We start from the raw sequence: 27,297 nt of genomic DNA, 5'->3' as shown, positions 1-27,297 counted from the left end.
AAACCCGATACAAAGGTACAAAAGTCACAAGTAGAAAAACTCCATAAATAGTACAATAAGTTAAATTTAGCTTTTCGCAGCGCGTTTGTCGACCTCAGTTGGTGCTGCTGGTGCTGATTCCAGCCGTGACCCAACCCCCGGACCCCTGAGACCCCCGAGACCCCTGAGCTCCTGGAACTGCCCGGGACCCCCAAGGCCCTGGAGCTCCCTGGGGACCCCTGAGACCCCCAGAGCTCTCAGAGTCCCCCAAGACCCTGAAGCCCCCTGAGCCCCCCAAGATCCCCGAGACCCTGGAGCCACTGGGACCCTCAGAGTCCCCGACAGCCCCTGAGACCCCCAGAGCTCTCAGAGCTCCCAAAGCCCCCAGAGACCCCCAGAGCTCCCAAAGACCCCCAAGACCCCGGAACCCCAAAAGCTCCTGAAGCCCCCTAGAGCTCCACAAGTCCCCAAAGCTCTCAGAGACCCCCAAAACCCCCAAGACCCCAAAACCTTGAGAGCTCCTGGAGCCCCCAGAGCTCCCCAAGACCCCAAAGCCCCCTGAGACTCCCAGAGCTCTCAGAGACCCCCAAAAGCCCCAAGACTCTGAAGCCCCCAGAGACCCCTCCAAGACCCCAAGGCCTCCAGAGCTCCTGAAGGCCCCAGAGACCCCCAAAACCCCCAGGACCCCAAAGTCTCCAGAGCCCCTGAAGCCCCCAGAGACCCTGAAGTCCCCAGAGACCCCCAAAGCCTCCAGAGCCCCCAAAGCCTCCAGAGCCCCTGAAGCCCCCAGAGCTCCTGGAGTCCTTGAGACCCCCAAAGTCTCCAGAGCCCCCAACCCCCCAAAGCCCCCAGAGCCCCTGGAGTCCTTGAGGCCCCCAAAGTCTCCAGAGCCCCCAGAGCCCCCAGAGCCCCCAGAGCCCCTGGAGTCCTTGAGGCCCCCAAAGCCTCCAGAGCCCCCAAAGCCCCCAGAGACCCCCAAAGCCCCCAGAGCCCCCAGAGCCCCTGGAGTCCTTGAGGCCCCCAGAGCCCCCAAAGCCCCCAGAGCCCCCGCAGCCCCCCCCAGCCGCCCCTAATCGACGCCCAGCACCCCGAAGTAGGCCTGGCCAGCGCCGTGCAGGTCCAGGAAGCGGCCGGCCGAGGTGGTGGCCGCCAGCTGGTCCCCGCGGCGCAGCTGGAACACGGCGCCCTGGTACAGGGTCTCTGCCCAGAGCCCCCCGAGCCCCCCGGCCGGGCAGACGGAGCGGGCGGCGCGGAGCAGGGGCACGTCCCGGGGGTACTCCCGCGACAGCCGGGACACCGCCAGGCGCAGCGGCCGCCGGGGGGCGCCCCCGGGCCCGCAGCGCCCGCCCGTGAAGGCGGCGGAGGCGTAGACGAAGTAGAGCCCGTCCCGGGGCACCACCAGGCGGTTCCCGCGCAGGCGGACCCCGTTCCGCACCAGCGCCGGCGCCACGCCCGCCTGCCAGCGCAGGGAGCCGCGGGACGAGGGCCAGGAGGAGGCTGGGACAGGGAAAAACAGGATTAGAATATAAAATATATAGAAAATAAAGCCAAAAATCCATAGAAACCTCCAAAAACTGCCCCAAAAACCAGAGAGAAATCCCCAAAAACTGCCCCAAAATCCCCGCCTGCCAGCGCAGGGAGCCGCGGGACGAGGGCCAGGAGGAGGCTGGGAGAGAGAAAAATAAAATTAAAATATAAAATATATAGAAAAGAACACCAAAAATCCATAGAAACCCCCAAAAACTGCCCCAAAATCCCCGCCTGCCAGCGCAGGGAGCCGCGGGACGACGGCCAGGAGGAGGCTGGGAGAGAGAAAAATAAAATTAAAATATAAAATATATAGAAAAGAACACCAAAAATCCATAGAAACCCCCAAAAACTGCCCCAAAATCCCCGCCTGCCAGCGCAGGGAGCCGTGGGACGAGGGCCAGGAGGAGGCTGGGAGAGGGAAAAATAAAATTAGAATATAAAATATATATTCTAATATAGAATATAGAAAAGAACACCAAAAATCCACAGAAACCCCCAAAAACTGCCCCAAAATCCCCGCCTGCCAGCACAGGGAGCCACGGGACGACGGCCAGGAGGAGGCTGGGACAGGGAAAAACAGGATTAGAATATAAAATATATAGAAAATAAAGCCAAAAATCCATAGAAACCTCCAAAAACTGCCCCAAAAACCAGAGAGAAATCCCCAAAAACTGCCCCAAAATCCCCGCCTGCCAGCGCAGGGAGCCGCGGGACGACGGCCAGGAGGAGGCTGGGAGAGAGAAAAATAAAATTAAAATATAAAATATATAGAAAATAAAGCCAAAAATCCATAGAAACCCCCAAAAACTGCCCCAAAATCCCCGCCTGCCAGCGCAGGGAGCCGCGGGACGAGGGCCACGAGGAGGCTGGGAGAGAGAAAAATAAAATTAAAATATAAAATATATAGAAAAGAACACCAAAAATCCATAGAAACCCCCAAAAACTGCCCCAAAATCCCCGCCTGCCAGCGCAGGGAGCCGCGGGACGAGGGCCAGGAGGAGACTGGGAGAGGGAAAAACAGGATTAGAATATAAAATATATACAAAATAAAGCCAAAAATCCACAAAACTGCCCCCAAAACTGCCCCAAAATCCCCGCCTGCCAGCGCAGGGAGCCGCGGGACGAGGGCCAGGAGGAGGCTGGGACAGGGAAAAACAGGATTAGAATATAAAATATATAGAAAAAAACACCAAAAATCCATAGAAACCCCCAAAAACTGCCCCAAAAACCAGAGAGAAATCCCCAAAAACTGCCCCAAAATCCCCGCCTGCCAGCGCAGGGAGCCGTGGGACGAGGGCCAGGAGGAGGAAAAAGGGAAAAATTGGAAAAGGGAAAAATTGGGTTAAAATGCAAAAAAAATCCTAAATATATAACCAAAAATATCCGAAAGTCCACAGAAATATCCCCAAAACAGCCCCAAAAAACACAGAGATATCCCCCCAAAAAAGTGCCACAAAAAACAGAGAGAAATCCCCAAAAAAACTGCCACAAAAACCAGACAGAAATCCCCAAAAAACTGCCCCAAAAACAGAGAGAAATCCCCAAAAAACTGCCACAAAAACCAGACAGAAATCCCCAAAAAACTGCCCCAAAATCCCCGCCTGCCACTGCAGGGAGAGGGCAAGGAGGAGCCCGGAGAGGGGAAAAATGGGTTAAAATATAGAAAAAAATCTAAAACAAAACCGAAAATCCGCAGAAATCCCCCCGAAATCTCAGCCGCCCACAGCAGGGAGCCCCGCGGGGTCGGCCCCGAGGAGAAACTGGGTCAAAATACCAAAAAATAGGGTTCCAAAAACACACCCAAAACCCGCGGAAACGCCCCCAAAAATCCCGGAGTGCCGGGCAGGGACGGGCACGGGGGCGTGGGAGGGAGGGACGGGAGCCGGGGCACCGGAAATACCCAAAATAGCCAAAAACGCCCCAAAAAACCCGAAAGAAACTCCCAAAAAATCCCCGCCTCCCACGGTTGGGATCCCCAGTCCCTCCCAGTATAAACCAGTAACCCCAAATCCCCCGTTAACCCTGTCCCAGTACAAACCAGTATAAACCAGTAACCCCAAATCCCCCGTTAACCCTTTCCAGTCCCTCCCAGTATAAACCAGTGACCCCAAATCCCCCGTTAACCCTTTCCCAGTACAAACCAGTATAGACCAGGAACACCAAACCCCCTTTGACCCTTTCCCAGTATAAACCAGTAACCCCAAATCCCCTGTTAACCCTGTCCCAGTCCCTCCCAGTATAAACCAGTAACACCAAACCCCCTTTAACCCTTTCCCAGTATAAACCAGTAACACCAAACCCCCTTTAACCCTTTCCCAGTTCCTCCCAGTACAAACCAGTGACCCCCACTCCCCCGTTAACCCTTCCCAGCCCTCCCAGTGCCCCCAGTTCTCACCCACGACGTGAGCGGCCGGTTTGTCCCCTCGTGTCACCTGCGGGGGGGGCCCTGGGGACAGAACGGGGGGGGTTGGGACACCAGGAGTGACCTGGGGGGCTCTGGGGGTGTCCCAGGGGCTCCGGGGGTGTCCCAGGGGCTCTGGGGGTGTCCCAGGGGCTCTGGGGGTGTCCCAAGGGGTCCCAGGGGGGCTCTGGGGGTGTCCCAGGGGCTCTGGGGGTGTCCCAAGGGGTCCCAGGGGGGCTCCGGGGGTGTCCCAGGGGCTCTGGGGGTGTCCCAGGGGGGCTCTGGGGGTGTCCCAGGGGCTCCGGGGGTGTCCCAGGGGCTCTGGGGGTGTCCCAGGGGCTCTGGGGGTGTCCAAGGGGGGCTCCGGGGGTGTCACTCACCGGGCAGTGCTGGGGGTGGCATCTCTGGGAGCTCCTGGGGGGGACAGAGAGGGGTCAGAGAGGGGACAAATGGGGGGGGACACAAAAGGGTCCGAGAGGGGACACAGGTGGGGGACATGAGGGGGGTCCACGGGACACACAGGGGACACAGAAGGGACACACAAAGGACACACAAGGGACACGGGGGGGGTCCATAGGACACACAGAGACACACAAGGGACACACAGGTGACACGGGCGGATCCATAGGACACACAGTGACACACAGGTGACAGGGGGGTCCCTACCTGCGGCGGCAGCCGCGTGGCCCACAGGTGACACACACACACAGGTGACACGGGGGGGGGGTCCCTAGGACACACAGGTGACACACAGGTGACACACAGGTGACACACAGGTGACACACAGTGACACACAGGTGACACACAATGACACACGGGTGACACACAGGTGACGGGGGGGTCCCTACCTGCGGCGGCAGCCGCGTGGCCCCCGCCGGTGGCAGCAGCAGCAGCAGCAGCGGCAGCAGCAGCGGCAGCGCCGGAGGCACCGCGGGCCCGGCGGCGGCACCGGGGGCACCGGGAACGGCCACGGCGGCGGCTCCGGGCACGCGGGCCCGGGGGGGCCCGGCCATGGCGGCTCTGACCCGGCCCCGGCCCCCCCCGGGCCTTTAAGGCCCCCCCGGCCCCCGCACGGGGCGGCCCCGGGACCCCCCCCCCCAACCGTGGGACCAGAAACGGGAACCGGAAACACGGGGGAGGGGGGCGGGGCTTGGGGGACCCCTCCGCCCCCTCCCCCCCGAACTCCACAGCCGCCCCCCCCAATTAATGAGCGCTGCCCGCTCCCCCAATTAACGAGCTGTGCGGTAATTAACGGCTCAGGTTGTTAGTAATGTTAAATTATGTTAAATTATGTTAAAATATGTTAAATTATGTTAAATTATGTTAAATTATGTTAATTACACCCCGCCTCCCCCTCCCACTGGGTTTTCCCATTGTGGGGGCGGGGGGGGGCCCAAAAAGCGGAACCGCCCAAAAAAACCGCCTGGGGGGGTGGGGGGGCCAAAAAAATCCCACGGGGGGAACCCAAAATTGCACTGGAGGGGGAACCCAAAAATCACCCTGGGGGGTGTCCCAAAAAATCTGGGGCGCTGAAAGATCTGGGGGGCCCAAAAATCGCCCGGGGGGGACCTAAAACCGCCCGGAGGGGGCCCAAAAAATCCGGGGCCCCCCATAAACGGCCCTGGTCGGGTTCCAAAAAATCCGGGGCGAGGCCCCAAAAATCCGGGTGGGGGGGGTGCCCAAAACCAGATGTGGGGAAACTGAAACTCTGAGGGGGGCCCCAAAAACCGCCCTGGGGAGGCCCCAAACGGTCCCGAGAGGGCCCCAAAAATCCGGGGAGGGGTCCCGAAATCCGCCTGGGAGGGGTCCCAAAACTGCATTGGGAGAATCTGAAACCCCGGGGAGGCCCCAAAATCCGAGAGCGCCCCGAAAATCTGGGGGAGCCTGAAACCATCGGGGGGGGGGGAACCCCAAAGTGTCCTGGGCACCCCAAAAACCGCCGGGGGGGGGAGGGGGGGGTCCAAAACTGCCCGTTGGCCTCTGGGGCGGCTCTGGGCGGATTTGGGGGGGTCTGGGCGGATTTGGGGGGGGTCTCTGGAGATCTCTGGGGGATTCAGGGGGTCCTGAGGGGTTTATGGGGGTCTCTGGGGGAGGTTTGAGGGTCTCGGGGGGGTTTAGGGGGTCCCGGGGGGGTCTCAGGGGAAATTTTGGGGGGCTCTGGGGGTCTCCGGTGTCCCGGGGCTCTCTCAGGTGTCTCCCGGTGGTCTCAGGAAGGTCTCGAGGGGGATTTTGGGGGTCCCGGGGGTCTCAGAGGGGTCCCGGTGGGTTCCCGGTGGTCCCGGGGCTCTCTCAGGTGCCTCAGGGGGGTCCGGGTGGTCTCAGGGTGGTCCCGGGAGGGATTTTGGGGGTCCCGGGGGTCTCAGGGTGGTCCCGGGGGGTTCCCGAGGGGGTCCCGGTGCTCTCAGGTGCCTGAGGGGGCTCTCCGGTGCCTCCTCCCGTTCCCATTCCCGCCTCAGCCGGATCTCCCATCCCCGCTCCGCCTCCTCGGAACCGAACCGGGCCCGGTTCTGCTCCCGGTTCTGGTTTCGGTCCCGGTCCCGGTGCGGCCCCGCCACGGCCGCGGTGTCTCCGGGCCCGAAGTGCGAGATCCGGGCCCGGTTCCGGTACGGGCCCCGAGCCCAGCCCAGCCCGGCCCGGTCCCGTTTGAGCTCCGTGGGCACCGGGAGGAGCCGCCCCCGCCCCGCCGGGCCCAGCCCGCCGCCGGCCCAGCCCGCCCTCAGCAGCAGCCGGTAACCGGGACCGGAGCAGGCACCGGAACCGGGACCGGGAACGGAACCGGGAACGGAACCGGGGGCAGCGCCCAGGCCCAGCAGGTGCGCGGTGGAGCGGCGGTGCCGGGCGGGGGAGTCACGGAACGAGGCCCCGCAGCTGCGGCAGAAGTGGGCGGTGCTACGGGAACAAACGTTAAATACTAATTATTAATTAATTACCGAATTAATAATTAATTGATTGATTAATTAACGGGGATCGCACCCACCTGGGCGGTTCCCCGGCGGGCTCCGCGCCGCCGGTCTCGGTGAACAGGCTCTCGTAGAAGCTCCGTGCGGCCGCCCCGGGATCGGCGGAGGCCGCGGAGGCCTCGGGGAGCGGCGGCGGCGGCGGCGGCTCCGGTTGGAGCTGCCCGTCCTTCCAGCCGCCCGCGGGCTCTCGGGCACGGCGAAAGGCGATCAGGGCCATGGCGGCCACCGGCAGGGTCCCGGGGGGGGTCTGGGGGTCCCGCCCGGTCCCTACCACCGCCACCGGAAGTTGTGATCGGTGCTGCGGAACCACGTGACGCACCGGGCGGGCTCTGATTGGTCCGCACAGGCGCGGGACCGCAGTTCGGGCGGAAGCTTCGGCTGAGCGCGGCGCTGATTGGTCAATAGAGCGGAAGTGGAGGGCGGGCTGCGGTGATTGGTTGTGTCGGGCGGGGGGGCGGGGTTTGGGGCGGAAGCGGCGGCTGCGCGTGCGCGGATCGTGCCCGGAGCGCCCCTCAAGCGGCGGGTGAGGCCCGGGGTGCACCGGGGGCACCGGGACGGGACCGGGAGGGTCCCGGGAAGGGCTAGGGGGGTTTCCGGGGCTTTCTCAGTGCCGTCCGGGTTCCTTCCGGCCCGCCCTGAGGTCCGTGCGGTTGCGGGGGTGCGGGCGGTGCGGGGCCCGGTGAGGCCTGAGGGTACCGGGAGGGTACCGGGAGCACCGGGACGGGCCCGTGAGCGGCTCCGAGAGGCGCCGGGGCTCCTTCAGTGCCGCTCGGAGTCCTTCCAGCCTGGCCCTGCGGTCCGTGGGTGCGCGGCTCGGTGGACCCGGTGAGGCCCCGGGGGCACCGGGAGGGCTCCGGGAGGGTCCCAGGGGCACGGGGACGGGCCCGAGGGGGATTTGGAGGTTCCCGGGAGGGGTCCCGGTGGGGATTTGGGGGGTCCCGGGGAGCTCCGGGGGCACCGGGAGGGATTTGGGGCACCCCAGGCGGATTCGGGAGTTCCCGGGGGTCTCACGGTCGCCGTTGCTCCCCGCAGACCCCCGGGACCATGAGCAGCTCCGAGGAGGTGTCGTGGATCTCGTGGTTCTGCGGCCTCCGCGGCAACGAGTTCTTCTGTGAGGTGGGAACGGGACCCCCAAAGGGACCCCCTAGGACACCCCAGGCACCTCAGGACACCCCGGGATGTCTCAGGACCCCTGAAGGGACCCCTTGGACACCCCTGGGACCCCCCCAGGACCCCCTCGGGACCCTTGAGGACCCTTCAAGACACTCCCAGATACCCCTGGGAGACTCCTGGGACCCCCTGGACAATCCCAGGACCCCCTGTGACACCCAGAGCCCCCCCAGAACACCCTCAGGACTCTCCCAGGACCCCCAGGACACCCTCAGGACTCTCCCTGGACCCCCAGGACACCCCCGGGACCCCCAAAGGGACCCCTGGGAGACCCCCCCAGCCCTTCTGGGGGTCCCCAAAGCCCCCCCCATTGTCCTGCCAGGTGGACGAGGGTCACATCCAGAACAAGTTCAGATCCCCTGAGCTCCCCTGGTCCAGGTGCCCCCCAGGTGCCCCCCAAGCCCCCCCTTTTCCCCCCAGGTGGACGAGGATTACATCCAGGACAAGTTCAACCTGACGGGGCTGAACGAGCAGGTGCCGCACTACAGACAGGCCCTGGACATGATCCTGGACCTGGAGCCCGGTAATGGGGTCTGGGGGCTTTGGGGAGGGGTCTGGGGGGGGGGTTTGGGGCTCTCATGGGGGTCTCTGGTGCCCCTGACCCCCCCTCTCCCCCCCATGTGTTGCCCCCTCCCCAGACGAGGAGCTGGGGGGATTTGGGGGGCTGGGGAGGGGTCTCGGGGGGCTCTGGGGACTCAGGGGGTTCTGGGGGGGTCAGAAGGGGTCTCTGGGGTCTTTCGGGGGTCTCTGGTGCCCCTGATCCCCTCTCACCCGTGGTTGTTGCCCCCTCCCCAAATGAGGAACTGGAGGACAGCCCCAACCCGGGCTTTGGGGGGAACTGGGGGATTTGGGGCACTCGTGGGGGTCTCTGGGGATTTGGGGGCACTCGTGGGGGTCTCTGGGGATTTGGGGGCACTCGTGGGGGTCTCTGGGGATTTGGGGCACTCGTGGGGGTCTCTGGTGCCCCTGACCCCCCCTCTCCCGTGGTTGTTGCCCCCTCCCCAGACGAGGAGCTGGAGGACAACCCCAACCAGAGCGACCTGATCGAGCAGGCGGCCGAGATGCTCTACGGGCTGATCCACGCCCGCTACATCCTGACCAACAGGGGCATTGCCCAGATGGTGAGGGACCCCCGAGACCCCTCCCCAAATCCCCCCTGAGACCCCTCCCCAGATCCCCCTGGGACCCCCTGAGCCACCCCTGGCACCCCCTGAGCCCCCTGATCCACACCCGGTACATCCTGACCAACAGGGGCATTGCCCAGATGGTGAGGGACCCCTGAGACCCCTCCCCAAATCCCCCCTGGGACCCTCTGATCCACGCCCGGTACATCCTGACCAACAGGGGCATTGCCCAGATGGTGAGAGACCCCCGGGACCCCAACCAAATCCCCCCTGGGACCCCCTGAGCCACCCCTGAGCCCCCTGATCCAGGCTTGATGTATCCTGACCCACAGGGGCATTGCCCAGATAGTGAGGGGAGAGACCCCCTGAGACCCTCACCCTGGGACCCCCAAACTCCCCCTGAGACCCCCAAATCCCCCCGAGACCCCCATCCTCTGAGACCCCTCCCCAAACACCTCTGGGACCCCCAGAACGCCCCCTGAGCCCCCTGACCCCCATCCTGAATAACGGGGGGACCACCCAGATGGCGGAGAGAGACCCCCCTGACCCCCCTGGGATCCCCAGGACCCCCTGGGACCCCCAGGACCCCCCTAACCCCCCTGTGCCCCCCTCCCCAGTTGGAGAAGTACCAGCAGGGAGACTTCGGGTACTGCCCACGGGTCTACTGTGAGAACCAGCCCATGCTGCCCATCGGTACTGGTTTATACTGGTTTATACTGGGAGGGACTGGGGAGGGGTTAACAGGGATTTGGGGTTACTGGTTTGTACTGGGAGGGACTGGGGAGGGGTTAAAAGGGATTTGGGGTTACTGGTTTGTACTGGGAGGGACTGGGACAGGGTTAAAGGGGGATTTGGGGTCACTGGTTTGTACTGGGAGGGACTGGGATGCACAGGGGTGGGCTGGGAGGGGTCGCTGTGGGGTTTATTTGGGGTCTCTCAGGAAGGTTTATTTGGGGTCTTTTTTGGGGTTTTTTGGGGGTTTTCTCCCACTGAGGTTTTTTGAGGTTTATTTGGGGTCTCTTTGGGGTTCATTTGGGGTTTATTTGGGGTCCCATAGGGAGGATTGTTTGGAGTTTATTTGGGGTCCCTTAGGGAGGGTTTTTTTGGGGTTTTTTTCCTGGGTTTCTTTGGGATTTATTTGGGGTTTTTTGGAGGGTCTCTTTGGGGTTTATTTGGGATTTATCAGGCTTTATTTGGGGTCCCTTAGGGAGGATTATTTAGGGTTTATTTGTGATTTATTTGGGTTTTTTTGGGAATTTTCCCCGCGGGGTCCCTCAGGGCGGTTCCTTTGGGGTCCCTAATTTGGGTCTGGGGTCCCTGCACCCCCCAGGGCTGTCGGACATCCCCGGGGAGGCCATGGTGAAGCTCTACTGCCCCAAGTGCATGGACGTGTACACGCCCAAGTCGTCGCGGCACCACCACACGGACGGCGCCTACTTCGGCACCGGCTTCCCGCACATGCTGTTCATGGTGCACCCCGAGTACCGCCCCAAGCGCCCCGCCAACCAGTTCGTGCCCAGGTCAGCCTTGGGGTGCCCCAAAAAACCCCCAGAATTCACAGGTGCACCCCCAGTACTGCCCCGCCAACCAGTTCGTACCCAGGTCAGACACGGATCCCACCAAAAAAATCCCCAAAATTCACTGGTGCACCCCCAGTACCGCCCCGCCAACCAGTTCGTACCCAGGTCAGCCATGGGGTCCCCCAAAAACCCAAAATTCAAGAAAGAAAATTAGGTGGGATTTAAAAAAAACAGGGGTACCAAAAATAAAAAAAACCCGCTGGAATTGCCAAAAAACCAGCTGGGATCCCCAAAAAGCAGCTGGAATTGCCAAAAAAACACAAATTGCAAAAAGAAAAGAGACGGGATTTAAAAAAAAAAGTAATTGCAAAAAAAAAACCCCGTCGGAAACGGCCTTGGGGCTCAGGGAAATGACGCCAAAGCCCCAAAGAAAATGAGCTCAAAACTCAGGGAAACAACCCCAAAAATCCCAGTGTAAACAAGGTCAAAACACAGGGAAATGACACCAAAAACCCAGCAGAAATGAGCACAAAAGAAGGGAAAATGACCCCAAAAACCCCAGCAAAAACAAGCATAAAATTCAGGGAAATAACCCAAAAAAAAGCAAACAAAACACGGGGAAAATGAATTGAAATCTCAAGTGTTTACACCGATTTTCTTCTCTGAAAAGTGAAGAAAATAGAATATCCCTGTGAACTGAACCCCCTAACTTGAAACCACCCCAAAAAATTCCTGAAAAAAATCCCCATTTTTCCCTCAAAAATCCCCATTTTTCCCCCAAAAATCCCAGTTTTTTCCCAAAATGCTGGTTTTTCTCCCCAGGCTCTACGGGTTCAAGATCCACCCCATGGCGTACCAGCTGCAGCTCCAGGCCGCCAGCAACTTCAAGAGCCCCGTCAAGACCATCCGCTGAGGGACCCCCAAAAAAACCCCCAGGACCCCCAAAATTCCCCCCGGACCCCCAAACCTGCAACCCCCCCTGACCCCCAAAAGAGATTTGGGCTGAAACGCGGTGATTTTGGCTCTTTTTTGGGGGAAATTTGGAGCGTCTCGGGGCCTTTGGGCCTGGTTTGGCGGGGTTGGGTGATTTTGGGGTGGTGTGGTGAAATTTGGGGGTTTTTGGGTGTAATTTTGGGGTTTTTGGGGTGGTTTGGAGTGGTTAAGGCTGGTTTTGGGTGAAATTTGGGGCATTTTGGGTGAAATTTGGGGCATTTGGGTGCAATTCCATTGGGGGAATTTGGGGTCGGCCTGAGCGGTTTGGGGACAATCGAGGCCTTTTGGGCTGCATTTGGGTCACTTTACACAGATTTAGGGCATTTGGGGGCACTCCTGGGTGGTTTTGGGAGGGATTTGGGGTAATTTAAGTGGTTTTGACACGTTTCAGGTGGTTTTGTGTATTTTGAGACACTTGGAGCTGTTTTAGGGAGGTTTTGGGCCTGTTCCAGACCAATTTGCATCATTTTTGGTGGATTCGGTGCATTCCAGGCCGTTTTTGGTGTCACTTTCGGCTGTTTTGAGTCACCTCCAGCCGTTTTGGAGGCCCCTTTGCCCCATTCCCTCACCTTTCGCTGGATTTTGGGGCGATTTCCGCCGCTTTTGGGGCATTTCGAGGTCTTTTCTCGTGTTCCCATGACAACGCCGCCATCTTGTCCCGCCCTATTCCCGTAACAACGCCGCCATTTTGGTCCCGCCCCTGTTTCCCCGACAACGCCGCCATTTTGTCCCGCCCCCGTTCCCCCGACAACGCCGCCATTTTGTCCCGCCCTCGTTCCCGTGACAACGCCGCCATTTTGTCCCGCCCCCGTTCCCCCGACAACGCCGCCATTTTGTCCCGCCCTCGTTCCCGTGACAACGCCGCCATTTTGTCCCGCCCTCGTTCCCACGGCAACGCCGCCATTTTGTCCCGCCCTCGTTCCCACGGCAACGCCGCCATTTTGTCCCGCCCTATTCCCATAACAACGCCACCATTTTGTCCCGCCCTCGTTCCCCTGACAACGCCGCCCATTTGTCCTGCCCTATTCCCATAACAACGCCGCCATTTTGTCCCGCCCTCGTTCCCCTGACAACGCCGCCATTTTGTCCCGCCCCCGTTCCCACGGCAACGCCGCCATTTTGTCCCGCCCCCGTTCTCCCGACAACGCCGCCATCTTGTCCCGCCCACGTTCCCGTGACAACGCCGCCATTTTTGTCCCGCCCTCGTTCCCACGACAACGCCGCCATCTTGTCCCGCCCTCGTTCCCACGACAACGCCGCCATTTTGTCCCGCCCTCATTCCCCTGACAACGCCGCCATTTTGTCCCGCCCCCGTTCTCCCGACAACGCCGCCATCTTGTCCCGCCCTCGTTCTCACGGCAACGCCGCCATCTTGTCCCGCCCTCGTTCTCACGGCAACGCCGCCATCTCGTCCCGCCCCGCTCCCATAACACCCCTGGAAAAGTGGGCGGGGCTTCGCCGCCGGTTCCGGTCTCGCCCCGGAAGCGCCATTACCCGGAAGCGCCGCCACTTCCGGCGCCGCCGTCATGGCGAAGCTCCTCAGCTGCGTCCTGGGCCCGCGGCTTTACCGGGTCCATCGGCCCCGGCCGCCCGGGCCGGCCCCGGGGAGCGGCGGCAGCACCGAGCGCGGGGAACCGGCCTGGGTGAGGCGCGGGAAGGCGCGGGGCGGTTGCCATGGGGACGGCGCGGCCCCGCTGACCCCCGGCGCCCCCCGTTCCCCCCGCAGGACTCGTATTACCAACCGCGGGGGCTGGAGAAGCACACGGACAGCGTCCTGGCCCTGGTGAGACCGGGGGACACCGACACCGGTTTGACCCCGGTTGGACCCGATTCTCCCCGATTTACCCCCATTTGCCCTGGTTTCACCCCCCAAAAAATACCCCGAAAAGGCCCCAGATACCCCCAAAAAACCAACGCGGAGACCCCCAGAAAACACCCCAAAACCTCCTTCAGATACCCCCAAAAAGCACCCCCAAAACTCCCGCAGATGCCCCTAAGAAACTACCTAGAGATCTCCAAAAAACCCACCCAGATACCCCCAAAAACACCCCAAAAACCCCCCAGATACTCCCAAAAAACAACCTAAAAAACAACCTAGAGATCTCCAAAGAACCCACCCAGATACCCCCAAAAAGCACCCCAAAAACCCCCTAGATACCCCCCAAAAAACCAACCCAGATATCCCCAAAAACACCCCAAAAACCTCTCATTGAGATCGCCAAAAACACCCCAAAACCAACTCAGAGACCCCCCCCAAAACCATCCCATAAACCCCCCTGAGACCCCCCCCAATTTCTCCCCCAGTTCCCTCCAATTTCTCCCCCAATTCCCCCCAGAAATCCACCCCAAAACCAACTCAGAGACCCCCCAAAAAACCCAACGCAGAGACCCCCAAAACCCCACCCTGAGACCCCCCCCCCCAAATTTCCCCAAACTTCCCCAATTTCCCCCCGAATTCTCCACAAATTCCCCATCCCGGGGGTCTCAGGGGTCCCGTTTGGGGGTCTCAGGGGTCCCGTTCTGGGGGTCCCGCAGGCCTCGGTGCTCTGGTCCATCTCGTACTACGCCTCCCCCCTGGCCGTGCTCTACCTGTACCGAAAAGGTGGGCGGGGGGCTCGAAGGGGGATTTGGGGGGGTTTGAGGGGAATTTGGGGGTCCCTGGAGGGGATTTGGGGGTCCCTGGAGGGGATTTGGGGATATCTTGGGGGTTTTTTGGGGATATCTGGGGGGTTTTGGGGGTCTCTGGGGGGTTATTTTGGGGATATTTGGGGGGGTTTGGGGGGATTTTTGGGGGGGTCTGTGCGGTTGGTTTTGGGGTGGTTTTGGGGTGGTTTTTGGGGTGTGTTTGGGTTGTTTTGGGGGTGATCTTGTGGGGTGTTTTTGGGTTACTTTGGGGGTTGGTTTCGGGGTGATTTTGGGGTGTTTTTGGGACATGATTTTATGGTATTTTTGGGATGGATTTGGGGTATTTTTGGGGTGTATTCAGGCTGGTTTTGGGCTGGTTTCGGGCTGTTCTCGGGCCGTTCTCAGGCCGTTCTTGGGCTGTTCTCAGCCTGGTTTTCGGGTGTTTTTGGGGTGATTTTGGGCTGTTCTCGGGCTGTTCTCAGGCTGTTCTCGGGCCGTTCTCAGGCTGGTTTTGGGCTGGTTTTGGGCTGTTTTCGGGCTGTTCTCGGGCCGCTCTCAGGCTGTTTTCAGGCTGGTTTTGGGGTGATTTTGGGCTGGTTTCGGGCTGTTCTCAGGCTGTTCTCAGGCTGTTTTCAGGCTGGTTTTGGGCTGGTTTTGGGGTGATTTTGGGCTGGTTTCGGGCTGTTCTCAGGCTGTTCTCGGGCCGCTCTCAGGCTGTTTTCAGGCTGGTTTTGGGCTGGTTTTGGGGTGATTTTGGGCTGGTTTTGGGCTGTTCTTGGGCCGCTCTCAGGCTGTTTTCAGGCTGGTTTTGGGCTGGTTTTGGGCTGTTCTCGGGCCGCTCTCAGGCTGTTTTCAGGCTGGTTTTGGGGTGATTTTGGGCTGGTTTTGGGGTGATTTTGGGCTGGTTTCGGGCTGTTCTTGGGCCGTTCTCAGGCTGTTTTCAGGCTGGTTTTGGGCTGGTTTTGGGCTGGTTTTGGGCTGTTTTCGGGCTGTTCTCGGGCCGTTCTCAGGCTGTTTTCAGGCTGGTTTTGGGCTGGTTTTGGGCTGTTCTCGGGCCGCTCTCAGGCCGCTCTCAGGCTGTTTTCAGGCTGGTTTTGGGCTGGTTTTGGGCTGGTTTCGGGCTGCTCTCAGGCCGTTCTCGGGCCGCTCTCAGGCCGTTCTCAGGCTGTTTTCAGGCTGGTTTTGGGCTGGTTTTGGGCTGGTTTCGGGCTGCTCTCAGGCCGTTCTCGGGCCGCTCTCGGGCCGTTCTCAGGCTGTTTTCAGGCTGGTTTTGGGCTGGTTTTGGGCTGTTCTCGGGCCGCTCTCAGGCCGTTCTCGGGCCGCTCTCGGGCCGTTTCCCCCCTCCCAGGCCTCCTGACCATGTCCCGCGTGGTGCCCCTGTCCCACTGCGCCGCCACCCTGGGGCTGCTCCTCGCCGGCGTCGCCTGCCTGCGAGGTGAGGGAGCTTTGGGGGGGCTCTGCGACCCCCGGGACCCCCAGAGCGCCCCCAAACCGCCCCATACCCTCCCCTGCAGGGCTGGGCCGCTGGAGCAACCCGCAGTACCTGGAGTTCATCGCGGTGCTGGAGGAGAGCCACCGCTCGGGCAGCCCCGAGAGCAAGGTGGGCACCGGGCCGGGGGCTCGGGGGGCTCCTGGGGACCCCCGGGGCTCGGGGGGGGTCTCAGGTGTCCCTTCTGCCCCTCCCCAGCGCAAACTCGGCCTCTACACCTTCGACTTCCGCAGCTGGCCCGTGGATTTCCGCTGGGACAGCGCCGGCCCCGCCTGGTCAGAGACGGCCCCAAAACGGCCCGGGGACCCAAAAACGCCCCTGGGGACCAAAAACCAGCCCGGGGGACCCAAAAACACCCCTGGGGACCCCAGAAACACCCCTGGGGACCACAAACCACCCCCGGGGACCCCAAAAACACCCCTGGGGACCCCAGAAACACCCCTGGGGACCCCAAAAACACCCCCGGGGACCCCAAAACCACCTGGGATACACAAAAAAACAGCCCTGGGGACCCCAAAAACGCCCCTGGGACGCCAAAAACGCCCTGGGATACACAAAAAACCATCCTGGGAATCAAAAAAACACCCTTGGGGACCCCAAAAACACCCAGGAAATGAGAAACCAGCCCTGGGAACCCCAAAAACGCCCCGGGAATGAAAAAGCAGCCCTGGGGACCCCAAAAACACCTTGGGATACACAAAGATCACCCTGGGGACCCCAAAAACACCTGACAATCAAAAAAACACCCCTTGGAGCCCCAAAAACGCCCTGGGAACCCCAAAACCACCCTGGGAAACACAGAAACGCCCTAGGAACCCCAAAAACACCCTGGGAATGAAAAAAACCACCCCTGGGAACCCCAAAAAAGCCCCTGGGATACCCAAAAAACCCCCCTGGGAACCCCCAGATCCTCCCCAGTTTCCCCCCAGGACCCCCCAGACCCCCCCTGAGCTCTGATTGGTTCCAGGGGGGGCTCCCGGGCGGTGCCGCTGCTCCAGACCCCGCCCCGGCCCCGGGGGGGCTCCCGGGGGCTCCTGGGCGCGCTCCGGAAGCTTCCGTGCGCCCTGGTCAGGTGGGCGGGGCTTGGCTGGGGGCGGGGGCATGCAGGGGGCGGGGCCATGCAGGGGCGAGGCGGCCGTTATACCGGGTGGGTGGGGCCTGTGTGGGGGCGTGGCTCTCTGGGGGTGGGGTTATGCAAGGCGAGGGGCGGGCTGTGATCCCAGGTGGGCGGGGCTAAGGAGGGTGGGGTCACGGGGGTGTGGTCAGGGTGGGAAGGAGGTGATTGGCAGTGGGTGGGTGGAGCTGTTGGCCCCGCCCCTGGGCGTGTCACTGAGGTGGCCCCGCCCTGGGCGTGTCCCTGACGCGGCCCCGCCCCTGGGCGTGTCCCTGACGCGGCCCCGCCCCCAGGCTGCTCCTGGCCCACACCCTGGGCCGGCGGATGCTGTTCCCGGGCTCGGTGCGGCTGCTGCAGAGGGCGCTGCTGCCGGCGCTGCTGCAGGGCCAGGCCCGGCTCATTGAACAGGTGAGAGCCCCAAAATACCATAAATATATCGCAAAATATCCGAAACTTACCCCAAAATATCCGTGAGATACGCCCAGATCACCTGCAGTACACCCAGCGCTGCTGCAGGGCCAGGCCCGGCTGATTGAACAGGTGAGAGACCGAAAATACTCTAAATATATCCCAAAATAATCTAAACTTACCCCAAAATACCCCTGAGATACGCCCAGATCACCTGCAGTACACCCGGCCCTGCTGCAGGGCCAGGCCCGGCTCATCGAGCAGGTGAGAGCCCCAAAATACCATAAATATATCCCAAAATATCCAAAACTTACCCCAAAATATCCCTGAGATATCCCTGAAACACACCCGGCGCTGTTGCAGGGCCAGGCCAGGCTGATTGAACAGGTGAGAGGCCCAAAATACCATAAATGTATCCCAAAATATCCTAAACTTACCCCAAAATATCCCTGAGATATCCTGAAGCACACCCGGCCCTGCTGCAGGGCCAGGCCCGGCTCATCGGGCAGGTGAGAGCCCCAAAAATACCCAAAACTTACCCCAAAATATCATAAATGTATCCCAAAATATCCTAAACTTACCCCAAAATATCATAAATATATCCCAAAATATCCTAAACTTACCCCAAAATACCCTGAATATATACCAAATAATCCTAAATTCACCCTAAAATACACCTGAGATACCCCTGAAACACACCCAGCCCTGCCCTGCTGCAAAAATAACCCCAAAACAGCCCCAGAATCCCCCAAAACTCCCCCAAATAACCCTGGAATTACCCCAAACACCCCCATTTCCCCCATCCCCAGTTCGGGGGGCAGCGCGTGAAGCTCCCATTGCCCCATTTACCCTATTTCCCCCAATTTTGCACCATTTCCCCCATTTTTGCCCCATTTACCCCATTTTGCCCCATTTTCCCCCATTTCCCCCATTATCCCCAGTTCGGGGGGCAGCGCGTGAAGCTCCCATTGCCCCATTTACCCCATTTCCCCCAATTTTGCCCCATTTGCCCCATTTGCCCCATTTTGCCCCATTTACCCCATTTTCCCCCATTTTTACCCCATTTTTGCCCCATTTACCCCATTTTGCCCCATTTTCCCCGTTTTTGCCCCATTATCCCCAGTTCGGGGGGCAGCGCGTGAAGCTCCCATTGGCCCATTTACCCTATTTCCCCCAATTTTGCCCCATTTTACCCCATTTACCCCTTTTGCCCCATTTCCCCCATTTTTCCCCATTTTTGCCCGTTTTTGCCCCATTTTTCCCCCATTTTCCCCGTTTTTGCCCCATTTCCCAGTTCGGGGGGCAGCGCGTGAAGCTCCCATTGCCCCATTTCCCCCGTTTTTGCCCCATTTTCCCCGTTTTTGCCCCATTTTCCCCAGTTCGGGGGGCAGCGCGTGAAGCTCCCATTGCCCCATTTTTACCCCATTTTTGCCCGTTTTTACCCCATTTTTGCCCCATTTTTCCCCCATTTTTTCCCCGTTTTTGCCCCATTATCCCCAGTTCGGGGGGCAGCGCGTGAAGCTCCCGTTACCCCCTGACCCCATTTTTGCCCCATTTACCCCATTTTTGCCCCATTTACCCCATTTTTGCCCCATTTTCCCCGTTTTTGCCCCATTTTCCCCAGTTCGGGGGGCAGCGCGTGAAGCTCCCGTTACCCCCTGACCCCATTTTTGCCCCATTTCCCCCATTTTTGCCCCATTTTCCCCGTTTTTGCCCCATTCCCCAGTTCGGGGGGCAGCGCGTGAAGCTCCCATTGCCCCATTTCTCCCCATTTTGCCCCATTTTGCCCCATTTTTACCCCATTTTCCCCAGTTCGGGGGGCAGCGCGTGAAGCTCCTGGCCTGCGACGGGAACGAGATCGACGCCATGGTCATCGACAGGAGGGGCCGGGACCCCCGCGGGGACACCCTGGTGCGGGGGATGGGGGTCCCGGGGGTCCCGGGGGTCCCGGGGGGCTCTGGGGGGCTCGGGGTGAATTTGGGGGAGGTTTTGGGGGGCTTCGGGGGGGTTTTGGGGGGGTCCTGGAGGGGGGCCCAGGGGCTTTTGAGGGGGATTTGGGGAGGGGTCCCGGGGATTTTGGGGGTCCCGGGGGTTTTGGGGGATTTGGGGAGGGGTCCCAGGGGGTTTGGGGAGGGTCTCAGGATATTTTGGGGAGGGTCCTGGGGATTTTGGGGGTCCCGGGGGTTTTTGGGGTATTTTGGGGAGGGGTCCCAGAGATTTTGGGGAGGGTCCCGGGGGTTTTGGGGGTCCCGGGGGTTTTGGGGGTCCCAGGGATTTTGGGGAGTTTTGGGGAGGGTCCCGGGGGTTTTGGGGAGGGTCCCAGGGATTTTGGGGGGTTTTGGGGAGGGTCCCAGGAATTTCGGGGGTCCCGGGGGTTTGGGGGGTTTTGGGGAGGGGTCCCAGAGATTTTGGGGAGGGTCCCGGGGGTTTTGGGGAGGGGTCCCTGACCCCCGTGCCCCCCCCAGGTCATTTGCTGCGAGGGCAATGCTGGGTTCTACGAGGTCGGGTGCCTGAGCACCCCCCTGGAGGGTACGGAACCGACCCCAGACCCAAAACCGACCCCAGACCCAAAACTGACCCCAGACCCAAAAATGACCCCAGACCCAAAACTGACCCCAGACCCAAAACTGACCCCAGACCCAAAACCGACCCCAGACCCAAAACTGACCCCAGACCCAAAACTGACCCCAGACCCAAAACTGACCCCAGAACTGACCCCAGACCCAAAACTGACCCCAGACCCAAAACGGACCCCAAAACTGACCCCAGACCCAAAACTGACCCCAAAACCGACCCCAGACCCAAAACTGACCCCAGAACGGACCCCAAAAGGACCCCAGACCCAAAAATGACCCCAAAACTGACCCCAAAACGGACCCCAGACCCAAAACTGACCCCAAAACTGACCCCAGACCCCAAAAATGACCCCAGACCCAAAACCGACCCCAGGACATTTTTTGGGGGTTCTTGCTGCCCCAGCACTGCCCCCCCCCCCCGCCCCCCCATATTTTAGGGGTCCCCCCGTGACCCCTCCCATGACCCCCCCGTGACCCCCCCGTGACCCCTCCGTGACCCCGTGACCCCTCCGTGACCCCGTGACCCCTCCGTGACCCCTCCCCCTCTCCCCAGCCGGGTTCTCGGTGCTGGGCTGGAACCACCCCGGCTTCGGAGGCAGCACCGTGAGTCTGGGGGGGATCGGGGGGTTTGGGGGGTCCTGGGGGGTTTGGGGGGTCCTGGGGGGGATTTGGGGGAGTCCTGGAGGGGTTTTGGGGGATTTTGGGGGGGACTTTGGGGACCCCTGACCCCCATTTTGGGTTCCAGAGTGAATCCAATGCCACGAGTGCAGAAATTTTGGGGGTTTTGGGGGGGTCCTGGAGGGGTTTTAGGGGGGATCTGGGGGGGTCCTGGAGGGGTTTTGGGGGGGATTTTGGGGACCCCTGACCCCCCCCATTTTGGGTTCCAGAATCCAATGCCGTGAGTGAAGGAATGGGGGGGGTTTGGGGGTTTTTGGGAGGGTTTGGGGGTTTTTGGGGGGTCCTGGGGGGGTCTTGGGAGGGTCCTGGGGGTCTGGGTGGGATTTTGGGGGATTTGGGGGGCCTTTGAGGGATTTTGGGGGGATTTTGGGGACCCCTGACCCCCCCATTTTGGGTTCCGGAGTCCCGACACCGTGGGTACAGAAATGGGGGGGATTTGGGGGGGTCCTGGGGGATTTTGGGGGTCCCTGAACCCCGGGGTTTTTGTGGGGGTTTTTGGGGTTGCTGATGGAGTTTTTGGGGTCCCCCTGACCCTGTTCCCAGGGGGTGGCCCTGCCCCCTCCAATGCCATGGACGTCGTGATGGGGGTTCCCTCGTTCAGGAGTTTTTGGGGTTTTTTGGGGTTTTTGGGGGTCCCTGAACCCCGGGATTTTTGTGAGGGTTTTTGGGGGTGCTGATGCAGTTTTTGGGGTCCCAATTGACCCCATTTCCAGGGGGTGCCCCTGCCCCAGAGCGAGGCCAATGCCATGGACGTCGTGATGGGGATTGTCCCATTCAGGAGTTTTTTGGGGTTTTTTGGGGTTTTTGGGGTCCCTGAACCCCGGGGTTTTTGTGGGGGTTTTTGGGGGTGCTGATGCAGTTTTTGGGGTCCCAACTGACCCCATTTCCAGGGGGTGCCCCTGCCCCAGAGCGAGGCCAATGCCATGGACGTCGTGGTTCGTTTCGCGCTGCAGCAGCTGCGCTTCGCCCCCCCCAGCATCGTGGTGTACGCCTGGTCCATCGGGGGCTTCACCGGTACTGGGCAAACTGGGAGCACTGGGAAAGGGTTAAACGGGGGGTTGGGGTCACTGGTTTGTACTGGGAGGGACTGGGAAGGGTTAACGGGGGTGTGGGGGTCACTGGTTTGTACTGGGAGGGGTTAATGGGGGGTTGGGGTCACTGGTTTGTACTGGGAGCACTGGGGGAATCGTCCATCGGGGGCTTCACCGGTACCGGCAAACTGGGAGCACTGGGAAAGGGTTAAACGGGGGGTTGGGGTCACTGGTTTGTACTGGTTTGTACTGGGAGGGGTTAACAGGGGATTGGGGTCACTGGTTTGTACTGGGAGCACTGGGAGGGGTTAACGGGGGGGTTGGGGTCACTGGTTTGTACTGGGAGCACTGGGAGGGGTTAACGGGGGAATGGGGTCACTGGTTTGTACTGGGAGGGGGTTAAAGGGGGGTTGGGGTCACTGGTTTGTACTGGTTTGTACTGGGAGCACTGGGAGGGGTTAAACAAGGGTTTGGGGTCACTGGTTTGTACTGGGAGGGACTGGGATAAACTGGGATTGGGGTTCAGGGTACTGGGAGGACACTGGGGCCAATCCCTAACCCCTGACCCATTTTGGGCCCATTTCTGGGTGATTCTGACCCATTTTGGGGCGGTTCTGACCCATTTTGGGCTGTTCTGACCCATTTTGGGCCCATTTCTGGGTGATTCTGACCCATTTTGGGGCGGTTCTGACCCATTTGGGGCAGTTCTGATCCTGACCCATTTTGGGGCGGTTCTGATCCATTTTGGGGCGGTTCTGACCCATTTTGGGCCCATTTTTGGGTGATTCTGACCTTTTTTGGGCCCCCCAGCCACCTGGGCCGCCATGTCCTACCCCGAGCTCGGGGGTCTCGTCCTCGACGCCTCCTTCGACGACCTCGTGCCCCTGGCCCTGAAGGTGCTGCCCCGCAGCTGGCGTGAGTGACACCCCAAAAAACCATCCCAAAACAGCCCTAAAAGCACCCCAAAAACCCCCAAAAAACATCCCAAAACAGCCATAAAAATACCCAAAAAACCATCCCAAACAGCCCTAAAAGCACCCCAAAAACCCCAAAAAACCATCCCAAAACAGCCCTAAAAATACCCCAAAAAACCATCCCAAAACAGCCCTAAAAGCACCCCAAAAACCCCAAAAACCATCCCAAAACAGCCCTAAAAGCACCCCAAAATACCCCAAAAAAACATCCCAAAACAGCCCTAAAAGCACCCCAAAAATCTGTCCAAAAACCTCCCCTGAAAACCCCCTGAAAACCCCCCAAAAACACCCCCCAAGGAAACCCTAAATCACTCCAAAAAAACATCCCAAAACCACCCCAAAATACCCCAAAAGCATCCCTAAAAAACACGTAAAAACACCCTGAAAACACCCCCTAAATCACACCAAAAACACCCCCAAAACCACCTCGAAATACCCCAAAATCATCCCTAAAAACATCCCGGAAACACCCCCTAAATCACACCAAAAAACCATCTCGAAACAGCCCTAAGAAACCCCAAAATAAAAACCAAAAAAACCCAAAAATCTCTTTTCCAAAAAGCTCCCATGAAAACCCCCCAAGAAAACCCTAAATCACACCAAAAAAAAAAATCCCAAAACCACCCCTTAAATCACACCAAAAACACCCCCAAAAAAACCCTAAATCACACCAAAACTTCCCCAAAATCATCTCTAAAACACCCCAAGAACTACCTAAAAATACCCTCAAAATCCCCCCCAAATAACCCCCAAATCCCCCCAAAACCCTTCCAAAAACCCCAAATTCCTCCAAAATCCCCCCAAAAATTCCCAAACCCAGCTAAACCCCCCCAAATTCCCCCCAAAACCCCCCAAAATCTCTCCAAACCCCTCAATCTCCCCCAAAAGTCCCAAATCCCCCCCAAACCCCAAAATCCCCCCAAAACCCTTCAAAACCCCCCCAAAAAACCCCAAACCTCCCCCAAAAACCCCAAAATCCCTCCGAAATTCCCCCAAAACCTCCCAAATCCCCCCCAAAATTCCCCCAAAATTCCCAAAATCCCCTCCCAAAAACCCCAAACTCCCCCAAACCCACTCAGAAACCCTTCAAAAACGCCTCCAAAAACCCCCCAAATACCCCCAAAAAACCCCCAAAAAGCTCCAAAATCCCCCCCAAATCCCCTCCAGACCCCCTCAATCCCCCCCAGAAACCCCAAAATCCCCCAAATCCCCCCCAAAATCCCCCGGACCCCCCCAAACCCGACTCTGCCCCCCCAGGGGAGTTGGTGACCCAGACGGTTCGGGAGCACCTGAACCTCAACAACGCCGAGCAGCTCTGCAGGTACCCCCAAAACCCCCCAAAAACACCCAAAAATACCCCAAAAACACCCCAAAACCCCCCCCCAAAACACCCCCGGCCTTTTGGGGACCCCCAAAATCCCCCCCAAAATTCCCCCCCCAGGTACCAGGGCCCCGTGCTGCTGGTGCGGCGCACCAAGGACGAGATCATCACCACCACGTGAGAGACCCCAAAACCCCCAAAAACCCCCAAAACCACCCCAAAACCACCCCAAAACAACCCCAAATCCACCCCAAACCTCTCAAATTCCCCTGGGACCCCAAAATCACCCCAAAACCCCCCTGGGACCCCCAAAACCACCCTGGGACCCCCAAAACTCCCCAAACCACCCCAAAAACAACCTGGGACCCCCAAATCCACCCCAAAAACCCTCGAAACCACCCTGGGACCCCCAAAAATCCCCCAAAACCACCCCGGGACCCCCAAAACCACCCTGGGACCCCCCAGGACCACCCAAAGCCCCCTGAGAACTCCCCAAACCCCCTTGGGGACCCCCCAGGACCCCCCAAACCCCCCCAGGACCCCCAAACCCCCCCCCAGGACCCCCCCAAACCCCCCCAGGACCCCCCCCAGGACCCCCCGAACGCCCCCTGTCCCCCCAGGACCCCCGATGACATCGCCTCCAACCGGGGCAACGACCTCCTGCTCAAACTGCTGCAGCACCGGTGGGGAACGGGGGAAATGGGGGGAATGGGGGGAAATGGGGGGAATTGGGGGCACTTGGGGGTCCCCAGGGGGGGTTTGGGGGCTGGGAGGGGTCTGGGGCAGAACTGGGGCTGTTTGGGGGGTTCTGAGTGGGGTTTTGGGGGTGCAGATTGGGGGCAGTTACAGGAATTTGGGGAGGTTTGGGGGGTCTCGGGTGGGTTTTGGGGTTCCCTGGGGGTTTTGGGGATCCCGGGTGGGTTTGGGGTCCCTGGGGGGTTTGGGGGGGGTCTGTGGGGGATTTTGGGGTCCCAGGTGGGTTTTGGGGTCCTGGGTGGGTTTTGGGGTCCTGGGTGGGGTTTGGGGGGGTCCCTGGGGGATTTTGGGGTCCCAGGTGGGTTTTGGGGTCCCAGGTGGGTTTTGGGGGGGTCCCTGGGGGATTTTGGGGTTCCAGGTGAGTTTTGGGGGTCCTGGGTGGGTTTTGGGGGGGTCCCTGGGGGATTTTGGGGTTCCAGGTGAGTTTTGGGGGTCCTGGGTGGGTTTTGGGGGCGTCCCTGGGGGATTTTGGGGTACCAGGTGGGTTTTGGGGTCCTGGGTGGGTTTTGGGGTCCTGGGTGGGGTTTGGGGGGGTCCCTGGGGGATTTTGGGGTTCCAGGTGGGTTTTGGGGGTCCCAGGTGGGTTTTGGGGGGGTCCCTGGGGGATTTTGGGGTTCCAGGTGAGTTTTGGGGGTCCTGGGTGGGTTTTGGGGGCGTCCCTGGGGGATTTTGGGGTACCAGGTGGGTTTTGGGGTCCTGGGTGGGTTTTGGGGTCCTGGGTGGGGTTTGGGGGGGTCCCTGGGGGATTTTGGGGTTCCAGGTGGGTTTTGGGGGTCCTGGGTGGGTTTTGGGGGGGTCCCTGGGGGATTTTGGGGTCCCTGACCCCCCCCTCCTCCCCGTTTCCCCCCAGGTACCCCAAGGTGCTGGCGGAGGAGGGGCTGGGGGCGGTGCGGGAGTGGCTGGAGGCGGCGACCCCCGAGGAGCAGAGTGAGTGACCCCTGACCCCTGACCCCTGTGTGACCCCTGTGTGACCCCTGACCCCCCCTGTGTGACCCCCGAGGACCAGAGCGAGTGATCCCCCCGCCGCCAAATTTGGGTGGGACCCGCCCGGTTTTGGGGTTCCACCCCCAGTTTTGGGGTCCAGTTTGGCAGTTCCGGGGTTAAATCACCAATTCTGGGGTTTCAAGTTTCCGTTTTTTTATCCTAACGCCCATTTTCGGGCTCAAACTCTTCATTTTTAGGTTCCAAATCCCCATTTCGTGTCCTAATTCCAGTTCCCATTTTCGGGTTGCAAACCCTCATTTTTCTATTCCAAAATTCCCGGTTTTGGGTCCTAATTCCCGTTTTTGGGTTCTAATTCCCGGTTTTGGGTCCTAATTCCCGTTTTTGGGTTCTAATTCCCGGTTTTGGGTTCTAATTCCCGTTTTTGGGTTCTAATTCCCGTTTTTGGGTCCTAATTCCCGGTTTTGGGTCCTAATTCCCGGTTTTGGGTTCTAATTCCCGGTTTTGGGTCCTAATTCCCGTTTTTGGGTTCTAATTTCCCGTTTTTGGGTTCTAATTCCCGGTTTTGGGTTCTAATTCCCGTTTTTGGGTTCTAATTCCCGGTTTTGGGTTCTAATTCCCGTTTTTGGGTTCTAATTCCCGTTTCTGTGTCCCAGCCCCGGTTTTTGGGGGTAACTCTGCGTTTCCCGGTTCCAGCCCCGGGTTCGGGTCCCTGATCCCGGTGTTCTCCCGTTCCCGCAGGCTCCGTTCTGCGCCGCTCCCCCCCCGACGAGCGCTGGTGCCGGGGGCGGCTCCGGGAGTGGGCGGGGGACCGGAACCCCCCCTTCCCCTGGGCCATCGGTGGGCGGGGCCTGAGGGGGGTGGGCGGGGTCAGAGCTGGGGCAAGGGACAGGAGCCCCCCCTTCCCCTGGGCCATCGGTGGGCGGGGCCTGAGGGGGCGGGGCCTGAGAGGGGTGGGTGGGGCCTGAGAGGGGTGGGCAGGGTCAGAGCAGGGGCAAGGGACCGGAGCCCCCCCTTCCCCTGGGCCATCGGTGGGTGGGGCTTCACGGGGCGGGGTCTAACAGGGTGGGGCTGGCGGTGGGCAGGGCCAGGAAGGGGCAGGGGCGGGGCCAGGGGGAGTTCCAGGCGTTTGCACCGCCCCCTTTCCCTTGGGGGCTGGGTCAGGGTGGGGGCACTATGGGCGGGGCCTAATAGGGTGTGGCTGGGTCTGGGCGTGGCCTTGCTGGGTGATGCAGTGAGCAGCCAATGGGAGCGCAGGGCGTGGTTGGAATCAGCAGTGATTGGCTGCTGCGTCAGGCAGAGCAACCAATCACAAACCGGGCGTGGCCATGGCCCCGCCCCCCTGACCTTGGCCCCGCCCCCTTTGCAGGCGAGGACCTGAGCCCCGCCCAGCGCCGGCAGCTGGCGCTGTACCTGGTGAGTGTGGGCGTGGCCTGGGGCGGGGCGGGCGCGGCCGGTGGGCGTGGCCCCGGCGCTGACCACGCCCCCGCCCCTCCCCCAGGCCCAGCAGCACCTGCAGAACTTCGAGGCCTCGCACTGCACGCCCCTCCCCCCCCAGGCCTTCCGCCTGCCCTGGGCGCTGTGACCCCGCCCCCTCCCGGCCCCTCCCCCATCGCCCCGCCCCCTCCCCCGCACGACCCCGCCCCTTCCCCCGCCCCTCCCCCAGCGCGCGCACAGAGTGATTCATTCGTTAATTATGGAATTAA

At 60.5% G+C, this 27,297-nt stretch overlaps 4 protein-coding genes across 6 annotated transcripts; 2 read left to right on the top strand and 2 right to left on the bottom strand.

The window, feature by feature from the left end:
• Nucleotides 1-1,048: 1,048 nt before the first annotated feature.
• LOC136570347 (lymphotoxin-alpha-like) lies at nucleotides 1,049-4,923 on the bottom strand. The gene is made up of 4 exons (XM_066570848.1): nucleotides 4,759-4,923; nucleotides 4,291-4,324; nucleotides 3,905-3,955; nucleotides 1,049-1,476 (listed from the first exon to the last, which is right to left on the bottom strand). The coding sequence occupies exons 1-4, from the start codon at nucleotides 4,921-4,923 to the stop codon at nucleotides 1,049-1,051; spliced, it is 678 nt and encodes a 225-aa protein (XP_066426945.1).
• Nucleotides 4,924-6,050: 1,127 nt separating this feature from the next.
• GPANK1 (G-patch domain and ankyrin repeats 1) lies at nucleotides 6,051-7,916 on the bottom strand. The gene is made up of 3 exons (XM_066570847.1): nucleotides 7,882-7,916; nucleotides 6,888-7,451; nucleotides 6,051-6,799 (listed from the first exon to the last, which is right to left on the bottom strand). Exons 1-3 carry the CDS (start codon nucleotides 7,914-7,916, stop codon nucleotides 6,229-6,231), a joined length of 1,170 nt encoding a protein of 389 aa, XP_066426944.1. The 3' UTR covers nucleotides 6,051-6,228.
• Nucleotides 6,636-11,692, top strand: CSNK2B (casein kinase 2 beta). Of its 3 annotated transcripts, none has more exons than XM_066570742.1 (7): nucleotides 6,636-6,723; nucleotides 7,903-7,986; nucleotides 8,461-8,563; nucleotides 9,046-9,161; nucleotides 9,782-9,857; nucleotides 10,495-10,684; nucleotides 11,507-11,692. In XM_066570742.1, the coding sequence occupies exons 2-7, from the start codon at nucleotides 7,915-7,917 to the stop codon at nucleotides 11,595-11,597; spliced, it is 648 nt and encodes a 215-aa protein (XP_066426839.1). In that variant the 5' UTR covers nucleotides 6,636-6,723; nucleotides 7,903-7,914; the 3' UTR covers nucleotides 11,598-11,692. The 3 variants fall into 3 exon arrangements, with proteins under 3 accessions (XP_066426839.1, XP_066426838.1, XP_066426840.1); XM_066570741.1 differs by lacking the exon at nucleotides 6,636-6,723 and adding an exon at nucleotides 7,342-7,393; XM_066570743.1 differs by lacking the exon at nucleotides 6,636-6,723 and adding an exon at nucleotides 7,581-7,695.
• Nucleotides 11,693-13,167: 1,475 nt separating this feature from the next.
• On the top strand, nucleotides 13,168-27,206 carry ABHD16A (abhydrolase domain containing 16A, phospholipase). Its single transcript, XM_066570654.1, has 20 exons — nucleotides 13,168-13,320; nucleotides 13,404-13,460; nucleotides 14,213-14,279; nucleotides 15,651-15,737; nucleotides 15,817-15,902; nucleotides 15,990-16,066; nucleotides 16,759-16,863; nucleotides 17,199-17,313; nucleotides 19,126-19,224; nucleotides 19,779-19,842; nucleotides 20,443-20,492; nucleotides 21,458-21,581; nucleotides 22,409-22,513; nucleotides 23,830-23,893; nucleotides 24,014-24,070; nucleotides 24,514-24,576; nucleotides 25,500-25,576; nucleotides 26,333-26,431; nucleotides 26,961-27,007; nucleotides 27,093-27,206. Exons 1-20 carry the CDS (start codon nucleotides 13,204-13,206, stop codon nucleotides 27,174-27,176), a joined length of 1,644 nt encoding a protein of 547 aa, XP_066426751.1. The 5' UTR covers nucleotides 13,168-13,203; the 3' UTR covers nucleotides 27,177-27,206.
• The last annotated feature ends 91 nt before the right edge of the window (nucleotides 27,207-27,297 follow it).

The sequence above is a fragment of the Molothrus aeneus genome, unplaced genomic scaffold (genome assembly GCF_037042795.1).
Source record: "Molothrus aeneus isolate 106 unplaced genomic scaffold, BPBGC_Maene_1.0 scaffold_30, whole genome shotgun sequence".
Classification (NCBI taxonomy): Eukaryota; Metazoa; Chordata; class Aves; order Passeriformes; family Icteridae; genus Molothrus; species Molothrus aeneus.
The sequence above is the reverse complement of the archived record's forward strand: the minus strand, read 5'-3'. Positions and strand labels throughout refer to the sequence as shown.

Excerpts from the sequence above, each read along its gene's own strand:
- LOC136570347 (XM_066570848.1), bottom strand. The coding sequence starts at position 4,923 with ATGGCCGGGCCCCCCCGGGCCCGCGTGCCCGGAGCCGCCGCCGTGGCC. Across the intron at positions 4,325-4,758 it reads CCACGCGGCTGCCGCCGCAG|GAGCTCCCAGAGATGCCACC; the intron begins GTAGGGACCCCC and ends TGTCCCCCCCAG. Across the intron at positions 3,956-4,290 it reads GCCACCCCCAGCACTGCCCG|GGCCCCCCCCGCAGGTGACA; the intron begins GTGAGTGACACC and ends TTCTGTCCCCAG.
- CSNK2B (XM_066570742.1), top strand. The coding sequence starts at position 7,915 with ATGAGCAGCTCCGAGGAGGTGTCGTGGATCTCGTGGTTCTGCGGCCTC. Across the intron at positions 8,564-9,045 it reads GATCCTGGACCTGGAGCCCG|ACGAGGAGCTGGAGGACAAC; the intron begins GTAATGGGGTCT and ends CCCCCTCCCCAG. Across the intron at positions 9,858-10,494 it reads CCAGCCCATGCTGCCCATCG|GGCTGTCGGACATCCCCGGG; the intron begins GTACTGGTTTAT and ends TGCACCCCCCAG.
- GPANK1 (XM_066570847.1), bottom strand. The coding sequence starts at position 7,916 with ATGGTCCCGGGGGTCTGCGGGGAGCAACGGCGACC. Across the intron at positions 7,452-7,881 it reads TGCGGGGAGCAACGGCGACC|CCCTTCCCGGGACCCTCCCG; the intron begins GTGAGACCCCCG and ends AAACCCCCCTAG. Across the intron at positions 6,800-6,887 it reads CCCGCCGGGGAACCGCCCAG|CACCGCCCACTTCTGCCGCA; the intron begins GTGGGTGCGATC and ends TTGTTCCCGTAG.
- ABHD16A (XM_066570654.1), top strand. The coding sequence starts at position 13,204 with ATGGCGAAGCTCCTCAGCTGCGTCCTGGGCCCGCGGCTTTACCGGGTC. Across the intron at positions 13,321-13,403 it reads AGCGCGGGGAACCGGCCTGG|GACTCGTATTACCAACCGCG; the intron begins GTGAGGCGCGGG and ends TTCCCCCCGCAG. Across the intron at positions 27,008-27,092 it reads GGCAGCTGGCGCTGTACCTG|GCCCAGCAGCACCTGCAGAA; the intron begins GTGAGTGTGGGC and ends CCCCTCCCCCAG.